Here is a 14,359-nt window from a genome sequence, read left to right as displayed (position 1 = left end):
TCGCTCGAACGAGCATTCATATTCATATGAGCCGCGCACGTCACCAAGGCCTGGCCTGGCAGCACCTGTGACGACAAACAACGATTCCAAACAACACCCACAACATGAAGTCAAAAGCAGACAACAACAACAACAAGAACAACAACTGATGTGAGCACAAGCAAGTCGCATTTAATGTCAGAACACGCCAGAGATTCACTATTATCCTTGAATCCTAGCCGAATACTTTGTATATCTGTCCTAAGCATAAATACCCAATTTTGAAAATTATATCTAATTTAAGCTTAAGGAGTTAAAAGCACTAGCAGAATATTATCTTTCCTCAGTAGACGTTATCTATTTAGGCCCAAAGTACTATAAAAAAATAAAATAAAAAACTCCAACTTATCATATTCAATTCTTTTCCCTATCTTTATCTTTTCAATAATACGACGATAGACTCCGCTTTCTTAAAATACCATTTAAATTGCGTTATTTCTGCTTTTTATTAAATCAACATTAAAAGTTCCTCTCAGAATAGGAAACAGAAAATTGGAAAAGAGTATTATCTATGTATTCTCTATAATTTGAAGCGAATCAGAGCTGCCTTACTTGGGCGCTATCTTAAATCTTCAAATTATATATTTATAATTGTCTTAAATCTGTTATATATGATCAAATTTGCTTCCGTGTCATAAAAATCAACTTCATCCTTTGATCAATTTACATTGAGCTCATTTTTATCAAAACCTAACTATTTATATCCTGTTTTCGCATGGTGCTACCAGGTATATCATATTAAGTATCCTACATGTTTCTGAAGCTTTTTAAATGCTTTAATTGAGGTGAAGTTTTGACTAGGATAGTTATTTTTTGTTGCTAAACTCAGCTAATCATTCGCTGTTCTCTTACACTGTCTGTTTTTATTTTAATTTATATTTTATCCTTCATTGTTTCCTATCATGAATATTTTTGGAGGCCCACTAAGAACTGACCTCATATTATCACCTTCTATCTTAAAATTCTATATGTGCCTTAGTCTGTTTTAAATTCATTCAGATTCTTAAGAATTCCTTCTATAATCCCCACGGATGACCCAAGGTCACTAAGGTCACACAAGTCTAGTCTGCCCAGAGATAGGCCAACAAACCTTCACTCAAGTCGACCTAATCCAATGTTAACTCTCAACGAGAAGCACTTATGGCTATGACGCGAATCGAGCTCCTTCAAAGCGTTCGTTTCCGCTTCCGCTCCCGCTCCGGATGGGAGAGCACCTACCTAAGAGTTTTGGCTGGTTTTGTTGCTATTAATAGAGTCGTTTGAGCCGAAACTGAAGTTATGAACTCAACTGGCTCAAATGGTTGCCAGGCAGCCCCCATATGAGGCCCGCCCGTAGTCAAAATTAACAGACACACACACAGACACCCCAATTAGAGATGAGCGCGAGCCAAGCACGACCACGAAAAATGCACGAGACCAATAAAAATATATTTACATTTTTAAATTCTGAAATTTTTGCCGTAATTTTTTTTAAATTAATTTTTTAAATATAGTTTTCTCTTAAGTAATTTCTCACAACTTGTTAAATATGAAATAATCTAACTAACAACTAGACATTTCGATTTGAAATTGCGTGTTTTTAGTAAATTTTTTGGTTTCTTTTCCTTAAATTATTTTTAAAGAGAGTTCGTGCCCTTATCATACCTTTATTTTTCGTGCTTTTGTGGTGTGACGCAAGCACGCACGAAAATGAATTCGGAGGCCCGAGCACGTCGTGCTTGTTTCGTGCTAACAAGAAAGTAAGCACGCCCCGCGCCCATCTCTAGCCCCAAATCACCCAGTGGCCCAGTCAGGCAATTTGTCAGTTAGTCAGACAGCGATTCGCGCTGCGTTCGGAGTGGCAAATCGCATTTGAATTTGCATTTCGTTTGCCAAACGCATCTGGCCACGAATTAGTCGAGGGGCATAGCTCAGCGGGTACGCTATGCACGAGTTGTTGCTCCAAAAGCAGACGCGTCCGAGCAGTGAGCCACATGGAAGCAAGGAGCAGCTCAACGGAGCGCTAAAGCAGCACAAATGCTCGAGTGCCACATTGTGCAATGGGGCAAGGACATCAGACACGCCCACAGCGCCGCCCACAACAGCCGCATTGACAGTGCCCAGCATACAGCTAACGACAGCGCGTGTGCCGGCCCAGAAACCGGACAACAATAACAACAAGGAGAACAACAAGGAAAACAACAAGGAGTGCAACAAGGAAAACAACAAGGAGTGCAACAAGGAGAACTGTGCCAGCCGGCAGCAGGGCGCACCCAACAATTATGTGGCACGTCGCGCCTGGATATCCACGGAGCGCATGAACGAGCTGCGGCGCAAGGCCCAGGAGGCGGCCAAACAGAACAAAATCTTTACCATACGCGGCTGCTTCAATTCGGTGCGTAATGCGCTGCTCGCGCGCGGTTGGGTGGAAAAGCTGGACATGCATCGCAAGGTTGTGCCGCTGGGTCAGATGACCTATGAGGATCTGACGCAGCGGCTGCCCAAACGCAAGGCGGGCGAAACAAGGCGTCAGTATGTGCTCAAGTGCGAGCGGAATATAATGTCCAGATTCTTGGAGCACATGCCCGTTGATTTTCTGTGGACCAATCGCAAGGAGAAGTGCGATTATATTGATCAGGCCAAGAATCCCGGCATGACCATCAATAAATTCCATCGTGCGCCCTTCACCTCCAAGGAGGGTCTGTGCAGTCAACTCCGCGATTTTCACTGGTTCTTCGAGGAGGGCATGGCCGAGATGTATTTTCCGCGCTGCTACAATGTCTGGAGTCCCGAGGAGTTGGGTGAATTCGTGGACAATTTCAAGCTAACCGCCTGCGTGGCCTATCTGCGGGCCATGCTCTGCAGATATCATAAACATGGCGCCGATTCGGTCTTCTCGCCCAGCGGCAAGATACCCTATTCCTCGATAGACTTTGCCTACAAGCGTCTGGTCGATTACATCGATAGCTGCCAGCACAATGACATTGACTACGAGGATCCGCCCAAGGTATGGGAGCACGACTGGGATGCGTTCCTCTACCAGCACCAGCAGCTGGTCAACGAGGATGGACGCATCCAGCATGATGGCCAACGGACGCTCGACCACATGGTCAAGAGCTGTGTTACGCTGGTGGAGAAAATGAAGGTGCATTGGCCACAGTACAGCCTGGATGGCTATCAGAATTTGTGGATTGTCAAGCCGGCAAATAAATGTCGTGGGCGTGGCATATTACTAATGGACAACCTCAAGAAAATCTTGGGCGTCGTGAATCCATCGATAGCCTCCAAGAGTCGCTATGTGGTGCAAAAGTACATAGGTATGTAAAAAAGAAAAAAAGAGAGAAATCTCTGATTTCATTTGCCAAGTATTTACCCACTAAGATACCCTGTAAGGGATGTATTTCAAGTCAGATAAGCATATAATGCAAGGGAAGTAAATAGACTGTTCAATATACAAAATTAAATTGTTTTTAAATGAGCATAGTCGACTAGGTGATACCCTGTAAACCTATCCCCTTTAGATAAGCAAATAATTCAAAGGAACTCAGTAGAAAGTTCAATGTAAAATATTAAAGTAGTATAGAAATGAGCATAGTCAACTAGTAGATACCCTGTAAACAGTTTGAAGTATTACATCCAAAACAAATTTATTTGCTTGCAAACAGCGCTCGACCATAAAATACTCTGGATAAATATCTGAAATTAGAATGCTTGACCTGACGATACCACGGATAAACATAATGGAGCTACCCTGTAAACAGTTTAAAGGTTCCCTATAAAAGACTTTAAGTGATTTAGGTCTTGACCCACTTAAAATAAACTATCGTGACTGAGCCATGTTCGAAAAGGGATATGCCAAATAAGGAGATACCCTGTAAACAGCTTGAAGTATAGATTGCCATAATCGAAAATACTTTGCCTCGAAATACCCAGGAAAAGTAACTAAAATTCTTGATATAGACTATAGAAGAAAGTGATAACCTGGGAAAAAGACTAAAATTCGCTTTATAGACTAGTCAAGAGCTACGTATATGGCAGTGAGTCTTCAGTATAAAGGAACTGTATTTTAACAGATTTTAGACTCTGATGAAAGAATTAATGCGATAGTCAACCTATTTCCAAATTGCTTAAATTCCTCCAAATCTATGCTGTTTCTGTGATACCCTATTTATTGATACAACTTTAATAAATGTGGGCTCTTTTCATATGATTTATTTAAAATTCGCCAAAAATACATACGCTACTAAATATATTCCAGCTCTGGAATAAAACGACATAAACAAACACAGCAAAAGTGGGTCAAAAATCAGGGCGCTGACATTGTTGTGGCTGTTGTTGTTGTTGTTGCTTTTGATGCCTTGGCAGTTGGGCGTAAACCTACGAAGTTTCCACCTACCCGTGACTGCATGGCACGCACATGCCCCACACATTTGTACAGAGATACCTATACAAAAAATATGCATATATGTATGCAAAGGCTAAGCTAAAATGCATACAAAGTCGACTGAAAAGCGCAGCTACTCGTAGTTGTAGCTGTTGTTGATTGCGAATAGAATTCCGAATTTGTTTTATGGGTTTTTGTTGTCAATAAAATAAGTAGTTCATGCAACAGGTTTACAGCGGCAACAGGCCATAAACTGGAACCCAGAAAATAGAATGGAGAGCTTCGAGTAGACAGAGTGGCATAAAGGTGAGAAGACATCGAAATCTACAGCATAAAGCCTAGATGATTGACAAACAAACTAAAAGAGTATTTCATTATAAAAACAAAAAAAAAAGGGTGGAGACTACAAACTGGAGACTATAAGACACAAAAGACTCAAGAGTATAGGTCAAAAATCAAAGATAAGTCGCCGAGAATCGAGATAAAAACCCAGAGTATAGCATAGAGAGAAGCGAGTATTGAAAGAAGCGCACAGAGTAAAAAGGATTGAGAGTTAAAAGTAACGAGTTAAACAACCGGATGGTAAATGGAGCTTAAGAAGAAGAACTTATAGTCTAAAGACTACAGAGTATGGGGCAAAGGCATATAATTAAGCGACTGGAGATTAAGGACTCTACGCAACACCTAATTCCTGACATGACTTGCGTATATTATCATTACCACATATCATTATTAATCGAATAGCTAAACAATTGAGACTGAAACCAGAGAATCCAAATGATGAAGACTAAGCGCTTAAAGGCGTCAATTATAAAAAGTTAATAATTAAATTAAACTCTTAACGATATTCTTGACAGGAAATAAAGGAAACTTTGATCCAAGGCAAGAATTTGTGAATTTTAAACGTACATAACGATAAGTTTAGAATCTTTTAATTGAATATATACGTTAATAACTAATGGTAAAACTTTATAAAAATATATAAATATTTTATGATTCTCCATAGTTAAAAGAAAGTTTTACTCTCCTCATAGCTCTCCACACAAACCTGTCCGCCTAAGCTTACCAATTCTCTCTGATATTTATTCAATTTCTTCTCAAAACTCTCTCTTCAAGAACGACCCTTAATAGTCTTCCAAACCAAGTTCGATATACGCCAATGGTTTCTGATAACCAACACACAGCCTCTGGTGGTCTGGTTCTATCGCGAGAGCTATTTGCGCTTCAGCTCGCAGGAGTACAGCCTGAGCAACCATCACGAATCGGTGCATCTTACCAACTATGCGATACAGAAGAAGTATACGAATGGCAAGCGAGACAAGAGGCTGCCCAGCGAGAATATGTGGGATTGCTATTCGTTTCAGGCCTATCTGCGGCAAATTGGCAAGTCGAACATGTGGCTGGAGCGCATATATCCGGGCATGCGTAAGGCCATAGTGGGCACCATGCTGGCATCCCAGGAGAATATGGATCGTCGGCCCAATACGTTTGAGCTGTTTGGCGCCGATTTCATGATATGCGAGAACTTCTATCCGTGGCTAATTGAAATTAATTCAAGTCCAGATCTGGGCGCCACGACTAGCGTAACGGCGCGCATGTGTCCCAAGTGCCTGGAGGATGTGGTCAAGGGTGAGTACAAAAGCATCTTCGGCTTGTCGTAGATTTACAAATGAGTCTTAAATGCGTTTTATATGCTCAATGTTCCACGATTGTTTCCATGGGTGCTATGTGATAAGGTAGTTCTCAGAGATTGTTTCCACAGGTGGGATCAGATCAGATCTCGTTATTATTTTGTGGTCCGATAGGGGAGGATCCATTTCGCCAGAGATTGACAGACAGGCTGACGAACAAACTGGACTAGGTCGTCTCGACAAGACAACTAATATTAACTAACTATTTGTTCTAGTCGTAATTGATCGCCGCTTGGATCCCAAATCGGATATGGGCAACTTTGAGCTGGCCTATCGTCAGGTGGTGCCGCCCACGCCCGCCTACATGGGACTCAATCTGTTTGTGAAGGGCAAACAGCTGCTGCACAAGCTCAACCATGGCCATGTCCATTACTATCAGCAGCAGCATCATCAGCGCAAGGAGCGCAGCCTGGCCACGAGCAGTGTATTCCGTCAACGTGCCGCAATTGTGCCACCGCCAGCCAATATGTCGCGCATACATCGCGCCATGCCCACCTTCAATGCCACCGAATACATGGAGAAATACATGGTGGAGCCATTGAGCAGCAGTCGCAGCAGCATTAGCAGCAGCACACAGCCAGCAACAGCTGTGCCTACGCTCAAGCCCACGTCGGTGCCTGCAGCAGGAGCAGCAGCAGGAGCAGCAGCGGCAGCAGCAACAACGCCCTGTCCGTACCTGCTGAAGCAGGCGGGTCGCTCCATAACCCAACTGTTGAGCGTCACACACAAGCGCAACACCACAGGCGCTCCAGAGGCAGCTGCCACAAATGCGCTGCCACCGAAGCGACAGCGCAGCTGCGGTCCACGCTTTGTGCAGCAACATGGGGAGGGCACAGAGAAAAAGTTCAAAATACTTATCAAAAATTATGCCTGCAATGCTTCAGATAATCTGCTCGAGAAACAGGAGGCGCCCAGTGCGCCGGCCACGGCGCCAGCTAACAGCGAGCGCAAGTGGCGCAGCCTGCGCAGCATAACCAACAACAACAACAACAACAACAACAACAACAGCAGCAGCAGCTGCACAGCCAACAGCTGCTCCAGATCCCGTGGCACACTGTTAGATGGCATCAAATGCTCACAACGTTTTGCGCGCACCAAATCCGAAATCGAGAGCTCGGCCAGCTTGCATGCCATTGGACGCACCTTCGGGCGCAGATCGTATGGACCCCGGCTGCCCATCAGCATCTCGGTGCAGGCGCTGCATCGTGGCGAGCCCATTGTGTCTGCCATGAAGCAGGCCTCCAGCGAGCTGCAGCTCTCGCAGACGCCACCAATTAGTCCACGCACCGCACAACTGGCCAGCAGCAGCAATAAGTTGACCGTTAACACATTGCTGACAGTGCCACCTCCCACTTGTTGAACCACCCACAACCCCACACACTCCAGCCACAGCATCCACTTAACCACCCACTGCCATTGTTTATGGGGAAAACGTTTATCCGTATCTGAGAGAATTTCAAATATTCAGACGGAATAATATTCGCATTAATACAATCTCTTTGTTTAAGTTCCCGTATCTTTAAATTAAATTTCAACATTTTCAAATATTTCAGAATCCAGCAGCTAAGACTTATTTCAAACGATATAAAAACTCCACTCAAAAATCGATTTCCAAATATTTACTCCAATTCTTAGGTATGAATACATTTTGATGCAACGACCAAAACTATTCTATATATATAAGAACTCCAAATCCTCTAAAAACCCATTTCAAACAAAATAATTTTCGAATTTAAGGAATAACCTGGATTTCAAATCCACTCAAAAATGTACTTCCAAGCTTTACAAATATTCCCAAATCTTAAGTACGAATACATTTCGTTTTTCCAGCTAAACAATATCCTGAAATTGGGAACTTAATAAATCTAAGTCAACGAAAAATGTAATTTTAAATTTTTCAAGAACAAAAAATTTATGCAGCAGCCAAAAAATTTCTCAAGCGAAATAATATGCAAATAAAAGGAATCTCTAAGATTGTAAATTCTTTCAAAATGTATAACTAAATTTTTCAAATATGAAGAGTTTCAAAACTTATGAACAGTATTCGATTCAGCAACTGAAGCTAAATTAACTTTCAAAACTTTCCAACCTACAGCATATATTAGACTAGACTTTTTCAGCATCAAGCTTATGTTCATGGATTCGTTTCGGATTCCGTTCATTATTAAAGAAAAATGTAGTTCCAAGCTTGAACCGGTTCGATTCAAAACAGATTCCGAGTCTTTTCGATGTTTTTATTTTTGATCTAACAAAATTTGTCAGTGGTTCGGTTCACGGTTCTAACCAACTCCTCGAATTAGGATCTAGATATGCTACTTATGTTCATATAAAAAATTTTACCGAATTTTTCAGTGAATCGGTTCAAATTTCGAACCAACTCCCTAAATTTTGTTTTTATTCGTAAACCAGGTTTTTCACATCCATGAACCAGAGTTACATATTTTAGCATACAAATTTGTATCCCTATCCAAAATTTGTCGCCACCCAATATGTGTTAGATCAATGATATAGGTTATTTTTAACCAATCCAAAATAATTTGAACATTTTAGTTGGAACCGACAGTTAACAATTAACTCTTTTGAGTTAACTCTACGGCAAAATGAATATTTTCTTAAAGAATTCTCTTCCCAATTTTCTTAAAAAGTAAAATGAATATTTTAAGTAATTTCGTGCTGACGAGTCAGTAGGTAAACAAATTCAGATGTAAATTTAAAGAGCGTGGAAATAAACAAAATAATAATAAAATAAAATAAAATAATAAATTATTTAAATGTAGAGTTACTTTTTGTTAATAGTACGTGGTTCGGGTAAAAAGTTGTGCTTGGGGTTTTGTTTTATATACCTTTATTCTATAGCATTTTACAAAACATGGATATGTTTATGATTTTTGTTTTCTGAAATAAATCGTTAACTCATTGCTTGCGAGTGTAGTTGAAAATTTACTAATTTACTAATTTGCTTGCGACTTTAACGGATCGATAGCTTGGATAAGCTATTGATTATTGAATGGGATATCAAGTTTGTTAATTAGTCGATTGTTAGCAGTTTAGATGGTTGCAAAGCTTGCAGCTATGTACAAATTGCCTGATGCTATTGAAGGGTTAGGGCATATATTAGTAGTTAAAACTAAATAGAAATAAATGTGCATAAACAATTGCTTACCAGATGTTGTCATTTGGGTGCCGTATATTGTAATGCTAGATTCTCGCGCGCCTTTGAATTCAATGTTGTTTTGTTGCCCACGTGAATAACCCTCGAGTTTCCTTTGGACAGTTTCTAGGGGGAAATGAAAATGATATATATAATGTATAAGAATTGGACTATGGAGTCTCACCTTCATTGCCAGTTTGCCCACAATCACCTTGGTCGGCAGTGTTGATGAAGATTTAGCTTTATCCTTGCCAAATTTACGACTGGTCGTTGTTCTGACATTGTTCAGTATTTTGCGCAACAGGCGAGTCCGTGGAGTATTCCGTAGCTTTGGCATCGAGTCAAATAGTTTCATTTGTGTACCGTTTAGCTCTAGAGGTCTGGTACCGTCAACCTCCTTGTTGACATTGTAATTAACTTGAAAAGCGCGCTCGAACAGGCCTGTTGCGGCCAAGGGATTCCTGGGCACATCCAATACCACACGTATGCAGTCCTTTAACGCCAATGGGCATATTCTCGCTGTTATCTCTGTCGAGGCCGATAGATCTGGCGTCGAATTGATCTCAATCAGTATGGGATTATAATGCTCATCCAACATAAAATCGCAGCCATATAATTCGAATGCATTTGGCACCAACTCCGTCTCGTCCAGGCTAGCCAAAACAACAGCCACCAGATTCTGTTTGATCCCATTGTATACTTTGGACCATGTCCCTTCCGGTGCGCCCACATGACGCAAATGGCATTTAAATTGATCCAATGACCACATATTATTTTTCGGCAAACGCGAATCACGATTTACTTTATTCTTATAGCGCTTCTGCACCGAATTATTGGTTAAGTGTATCGATTCCCGCAGATCATCCATCGTGAACTCCTGGGAGCTAAAGCGCAAATAACAATCGCGATATGTCCAAATTGTCACCTGCGACTCGCTTATTGTAAGCAGCATATATTGCCGAATATCAAACTTGGTGCGATAAATGAGATATGGACGTTCTGAAAATAATTGGAAAATAATAACAATTAAAACAAAGGCAATCAATTAGGTCGAGGAATCATTTTTGTATGATACTTCAAGTACAATATTTTTGGTAGGTAGAATAGAAGCTCTCGTAAAAAAAACTTCTGAGATATGGCCAAAATAAAATAATAACGAAAAAGGTAATCAATCAGCTTTTTTTAATGCATACTATTTTTGAATAAAGCCAAGGCTTTACATTCATTGTAAAACGAAACGAATCGTAATTCATATATTTTATATACCCTGATGTAATATTGAACCGAACCATAAAGTGGATTAGCTCATATCACATAATTGTATCTAATTGATCAATTAAAGTTTGATTGAAATGATTTTTGCTTCTTTTTTAAATATACAAATATACAAAATATAATTGCAAGTCTTAGAACATGAAAAAAAACCCTTCAAAAATTTTGAAAGAAACTAAATAGTTATATTAAAAATTGCTGAGGATCCAATCCTGGATTAGAGTTCGCGAACCGAACCTCAAGCTAAAACCTTGGTTTAAGCTCTGAACACAACCAGCAAGAACGTTTAGAATAGGAAAAGGTTACTTATTTGGAAAAATTATATATAAACAAGTAAGAGGTTCTAGTCGGGAGCTCCCGAATAGGGGATACCCTGAACCCTCTTCTTCCAACATCAAATGCATATATACATATTCTATTTTAGAAGCTATATGTCAAGTTTGGTGCTCTAGCTCTTATTATTTACCAAAATTGCCCAAAAAACAGGATATCGATATCGATTTTTATCGATTGCTTGGAAACGGAGTAAGTTATCGATTATCGGAAACAAACTCGATCTGCGCGGGAACTAGGATACTAGGAACTCTTATAGGAACTTATAGAAACTCTTATAGGTTCTGAAAAAGTTCAATTATAATTTAATAGAAAGTTTAGGTTTTAAGATTTAAATCCTTAAAATTGCGAAAATTAATGTTGATAAAGCGAACCTAATGCAAAGGTCTTGAATGGCTTTGCAAGCTAAAATGTATGATAAATATAATGTATATATAATATATATAATCTAATACTATATATATTACTAAAGAGTATACTTAATATATATTGTATTATTTAAATAAAATGGACATTGTATATAAAATACATAGAATGCAAGAAACTTTACTCGACATTTTAAAAATTGTAAGCTCAAACAAGATAATCTTTTCAAAAACTTGCAATAGATTTCATTTTAAGGAGAGAAGTATTATTGATCTGAGAGCATTAAGAGCTCTGCGATCAAAAGCATATACAAATATGCATATATGTATCCTTTTCCGTTAAATGGCAAATCCCATAGAACTCACCAATATACTTTTGAACAATGTATTTGCGGTTCTGATTGTTAGATGTCCATTGCAGTATCTCATCCAGGGAGCTACGTATAACGATCCCAATGCCACGCGATTGATAGCCTGGCTTCAGTATCCACAAATTGCGACAGCCATCCCAGCAATAATCCTGACGGAGCGACTCGATCTGATCGAGATATTGAGCGGCGAGGCGCGCATACTCCGCCATCACCTTCTCGTTGACCTTGAACTTGGCATGCGTGTGGAGCACCTTGGTCGACTGAACCATGAACGATTGATTCTCGATCATTTCAGTGGGCGTGGGCAATTTAATGCGCGCATCATCTAGAGAATAATGCTCCTTCTGTCTGATCATGTTCTTCACCTTATTCAGGGCAAAGTCAATCGTAATGCTCAGCACGGCACCATGTTCAGGGTCGATCATGTCGGCTGGACGGTGCTCCTTAAGGTAGCGTAGCAAAGAGCGCGCCTGTGTTTGATGGAAATCCTCAATGAATGCCGCACGCTCCTCCATGCTATTGGCGCCCAATCGATAGAAACGTGGATAGCTCATGCCGCACACGCCGTCCTCACGAAACCAGCGCTCCTGTTCGGCGCAACCGACCAGACCCACCTTGGTGGAGAAGTCAAGCAATTGACTGCGTCTCACCCGATTACGATATGGCTTCACCTCGGGGAATAGGTCCCTCTGTGCCTTACTCTGCCAAATGAAGAACGATGGAAAATTGTTGATCATTTTTGATATGACAACTGCTTCATAATCATTGCCACGTCTTGCATGCTCCAGCAGTGAATCCTCTGACATGGCCTGCAGCTTGGCATGCCGATTAGCCGGCAATTTCTCTAGCCAGCCGCGGCGGACAAGCGCTCGCCTAACCGTATGATAGTTGCCATAAACGGTAAATATGCGACGATTGCGATACGCATCGATCACACGCGTTCGATATGTATTACGCAATTGACGCCTATGCGCATCCGGCGCCAAGCCGGCCGTTGCCGTCGATTGGGTCGTGGAGCGCGCCTGGGCCAATAAATTATTAACGCTCGTCTGATGATGCTGGCTGCCCGATTGCTGTGATATGAGACCATTTTGACTATTGCTGGCGATATTCTTTGGCAGCGAACATTGTTTGCATAGGGTTATCAATTCCGCATCCAGATTTTGTATCAACGACTGTATCCTAGAGACAGGATTATAATACCGATTACGGTGTGTATTGAATGCACTCGAGGACGCCTGACTCATGATGTTGTTGTTGTTCCTGTTGTTGTTGTTGTTGTCGTTTTGTTTGGATTGATTTTTGTTATTTTAAATGCGCATGGGAAACTGAAACCGGCTGCCTATAGGATGGGCTTGCTTCGTTAATTGTTCTTCCTATCTCGAGCTGTAGGCGTCTGATGCTATGTTTCAGATTTGACAGTTTTTTTTTCGATTTTTATGCAGCCAACTCTTGTTGCTGCAATTGACGAGAAATTTTGAAGCAGTAGCCAAACCTTTTTCTAACAGTATCGCATTTAAATAGGCAATATCTTTATTGATTTATGAAACATAGCTTCGCTTAAACGGTTAAAATTTGAGACCAAAAAAACTTGTAACGAAACGAGTGCAAGACGAAATTTGAATTAAACATACAAGCGCCTATAAAATACAAAAAAAAAAAAAAATCAGTCGTTATATAATGTTAATATCACAGCTTGCTAAACCCAATCCCCTGGAAGCGTTCAGCAACTGCCATGTGCTACGTTGTTTCTATACAAGTTCTCAGTTTTTTACGCAGTTCGGCGTTTAGGGCAAACATTTGCCCGTGTCCGGGCACAATGTGCTCACACAATTCCGCCAGACGATGCCGCTCTTGAGCCTGCCGCTTCTCGTCCTCGCTGCCCGCAGCCTTCCAAATCTGTGCATCGTCTATGTCCTCGCGCCGCTCGAACAGATCCCCACAAACGCCCACCGTGCCGCTCAACTGTGTATTGTGCACGATGACCGAGACACAGCTCAGCGTGTGTCCAGGCGTCTCCTCGACCAGCACCTCGCCATGTGCATCCAGTGGGCCGGCATGCTCAAAGTATAGATCACGATTGGATGCACACGAGCCGACAATATGCAGACGCGCCTCCTGGAACAGATAATTGCAGCCAATGTGATCCGAGTGTCCATGTGTGCACACGACCACATTTATATCGGCCGGGTGCAAGCCCTGCGCAGCTAGCAAGGATTTCAATTGGTCGCCATCCCAGGCGGTTAGGGTGTCCACAATGATGTTGGTGCCATCGCGACAGCGTATCAGCGTGCAGCTGCAGTTGGCGCGCATTGCATTCGGCTCATTTGCATCCTTGTGCGAGTAGCCTGCCTGCAGCACAATCACCTGATTTTGCGACATTATTTCAATTTACTTTCATTAAATGTTGCCAATCGAGTTGTTTTTTGTTTTGATTTCAAGCATTAGGGGTACCCGTAAAGAAAGTTGTTAAAAAAACCAAAAGCTCATGAGTGAACTGAGCCTGTGAACAAGTTCCTAGCTTTGAACTCTTTTTTTGCACATCTCATTCATACGTCATATTTGCATACACCGTATTTGCACATAATACTTAAATTAACATTTTTTGAAGACTTAACAGTGAGTTAACATTATATTTACATGTTAGTGTGAAGTGTCTGTTTTGTTAACACTCACTGCTCACTCAGCTGAGCCAATGAACATTGCGAATTTTGGGTTCATTTCATTTGTTCGCTTGCGTACGTTCATTTGAACTTGTTTCTATTAACTCGTTT

The 14,359-nt window shown here is 41.2% G+C and overlaps 3 protein-coding genes across 3 annotated transcripts; 1 reads left to right on the top strand and 2 right to left on the bottom strand.

Annotated features, from left to right (window-relative positions):
• Positions 1-1,963: 1,963 nt before the first annotated feature.
• On the top strand, positions 1,964-7,453 carry LOC115759304 (tubulin glycylase 3A). Its single transcript, XM_030700209.1, has 4 exons — positions 1,964-2,134; positions 2,228-3,335; positions 5,519-6,031; positions 6,309-7,453. The coding sequence occupies exons 1-4, from the start codon at positions 1,964-1,966 to the stop codon at positions 7,451-7,453; spliced, it is 2,937 nt and encodes a 978-aa protein (XP_030556069.1).
• Positions 7,454-8,921: 1,468 nt separating this feature from the next.
• Positions 8,922-13,189, bottom strand: LOC115759183 (tubulin glycylase 3B). Its single transcript, XM_030700059.1, has 4 exons — positions 11,581-13,189; positions 9,429-10,243; positions 9,257-9,370; positions 8,922-9,184 (listed from the first exon to the last, which is right to left on the bottom strand). The coding sequence occupies exons 1-3, from the start codon at positions 12,830-12,832 to the stop codon at positions 9,266-9,268; spliced, it is 2,172 nt and encodes a 723-aa protein (XP_030555919.1). The 5' UTR covers positions 12,833-13,189; the 3' UTR covers positions 8,922-9,184; positions 9,257-9,265.
• A 104-nt stretch (positions 13,190-13,293) lies between these two features.
• LOC115759184 (metallo-beta-lactamase domain-containing protein 1) lies at positions 13,294-14,150 on the bottom strand. The gene has a single exon (XM_030700060.1). It carries the CDS (start codon positions 13,965-13,967, stop codon positions 13,326-13,328), a length of 642 nt encoding a protein of 213 aa, XP_030555920.1. The 5' UTR covers positions 13,968-14,150; the 3' UTR covers positions 13,294-13,325.
• Positions 14,151-14,359: the final 209 nt, after the last annotated feature.

This window comes from Drosophila novamexicana, unplaced genomic scaffold, assembly GCF_003285875.2.
Source record: "Drosophila novamexicana strain 15010-1031.04,08,12 unplaced genomic scaffold, DnovRS2.1 tig00000193-arrow-pilon, whole genome shotgun sequence".
In the NCBI taxonomy this organism is placed as follows: domain Eukaryota; kingdom Metazoa; phylum Arthropoda; class Insecta; order Diptera; family Drosophilidae; genus Drosophila; species Drosophila novamexicana.
This window is presented reverse-complemented; position numbering and strand designations above follow the sequence as displayed.

What these genes read in the sequence shown, in the direction of transcription:
- LOC115759183 (XM_030700059.1), bottom strand. Translation starts at nt 12,832, where the DNA reads ATGAGTCAGGCGTCCTCGAGTGCATTCAATACACACCGTAATCGGTAT. An exon ending in CATTGTTCAAAAGTATATTG is followed by an intron (nt 10,244 to 11,580) that starts GTGAGTTCTATG and finishes AATTATTTTCAG; the next exon opens with AACGTCCATATCTCATTTAT. An exon ending in TGGGCAAACTGGCAATGAAG is followed by an intron (nt 9,371 to 9,428) that starts GTGAGACTCCAT and finishes ATTTCCCCCTAG; the next exon opens with AAACTGTCCAAAGGAAACTC.
- LOC115759184 (XM_030700060.1), bottom strand. Translation starts at nt 13,967, where the DNA reads ATGTCGCAAAATCAGGTGATTGTGCTGCAGGCAGGCTACTCGCACAAG.
- LOC115759304 (XM_030700209.1), top strand. Translation starts at nt 1,964, where the DNA reads ATGCACGAGTTGTTGCTCCAAAAGCAGACGCGTCCGAGCAGTGAGCCA. An exon ending in TGTGGTGCAAAAGTACATAG is followed by an intron (nt 3,336 to 5,518) that starts GTATGTAAAAAA and finishes TCTCTCTTCAAG; the next exon opens with AACGACCCTTAATAGTCTTC. An exon ending in CCTGGAGGATGTGGTCAAGG is followed by an intron (nt 6,032 to 6,308) that starts GTGAGTACAAAA and finishes TATTTGTTCTAG; the next exon opens with TCGTAATTGATCGCCGCTTG.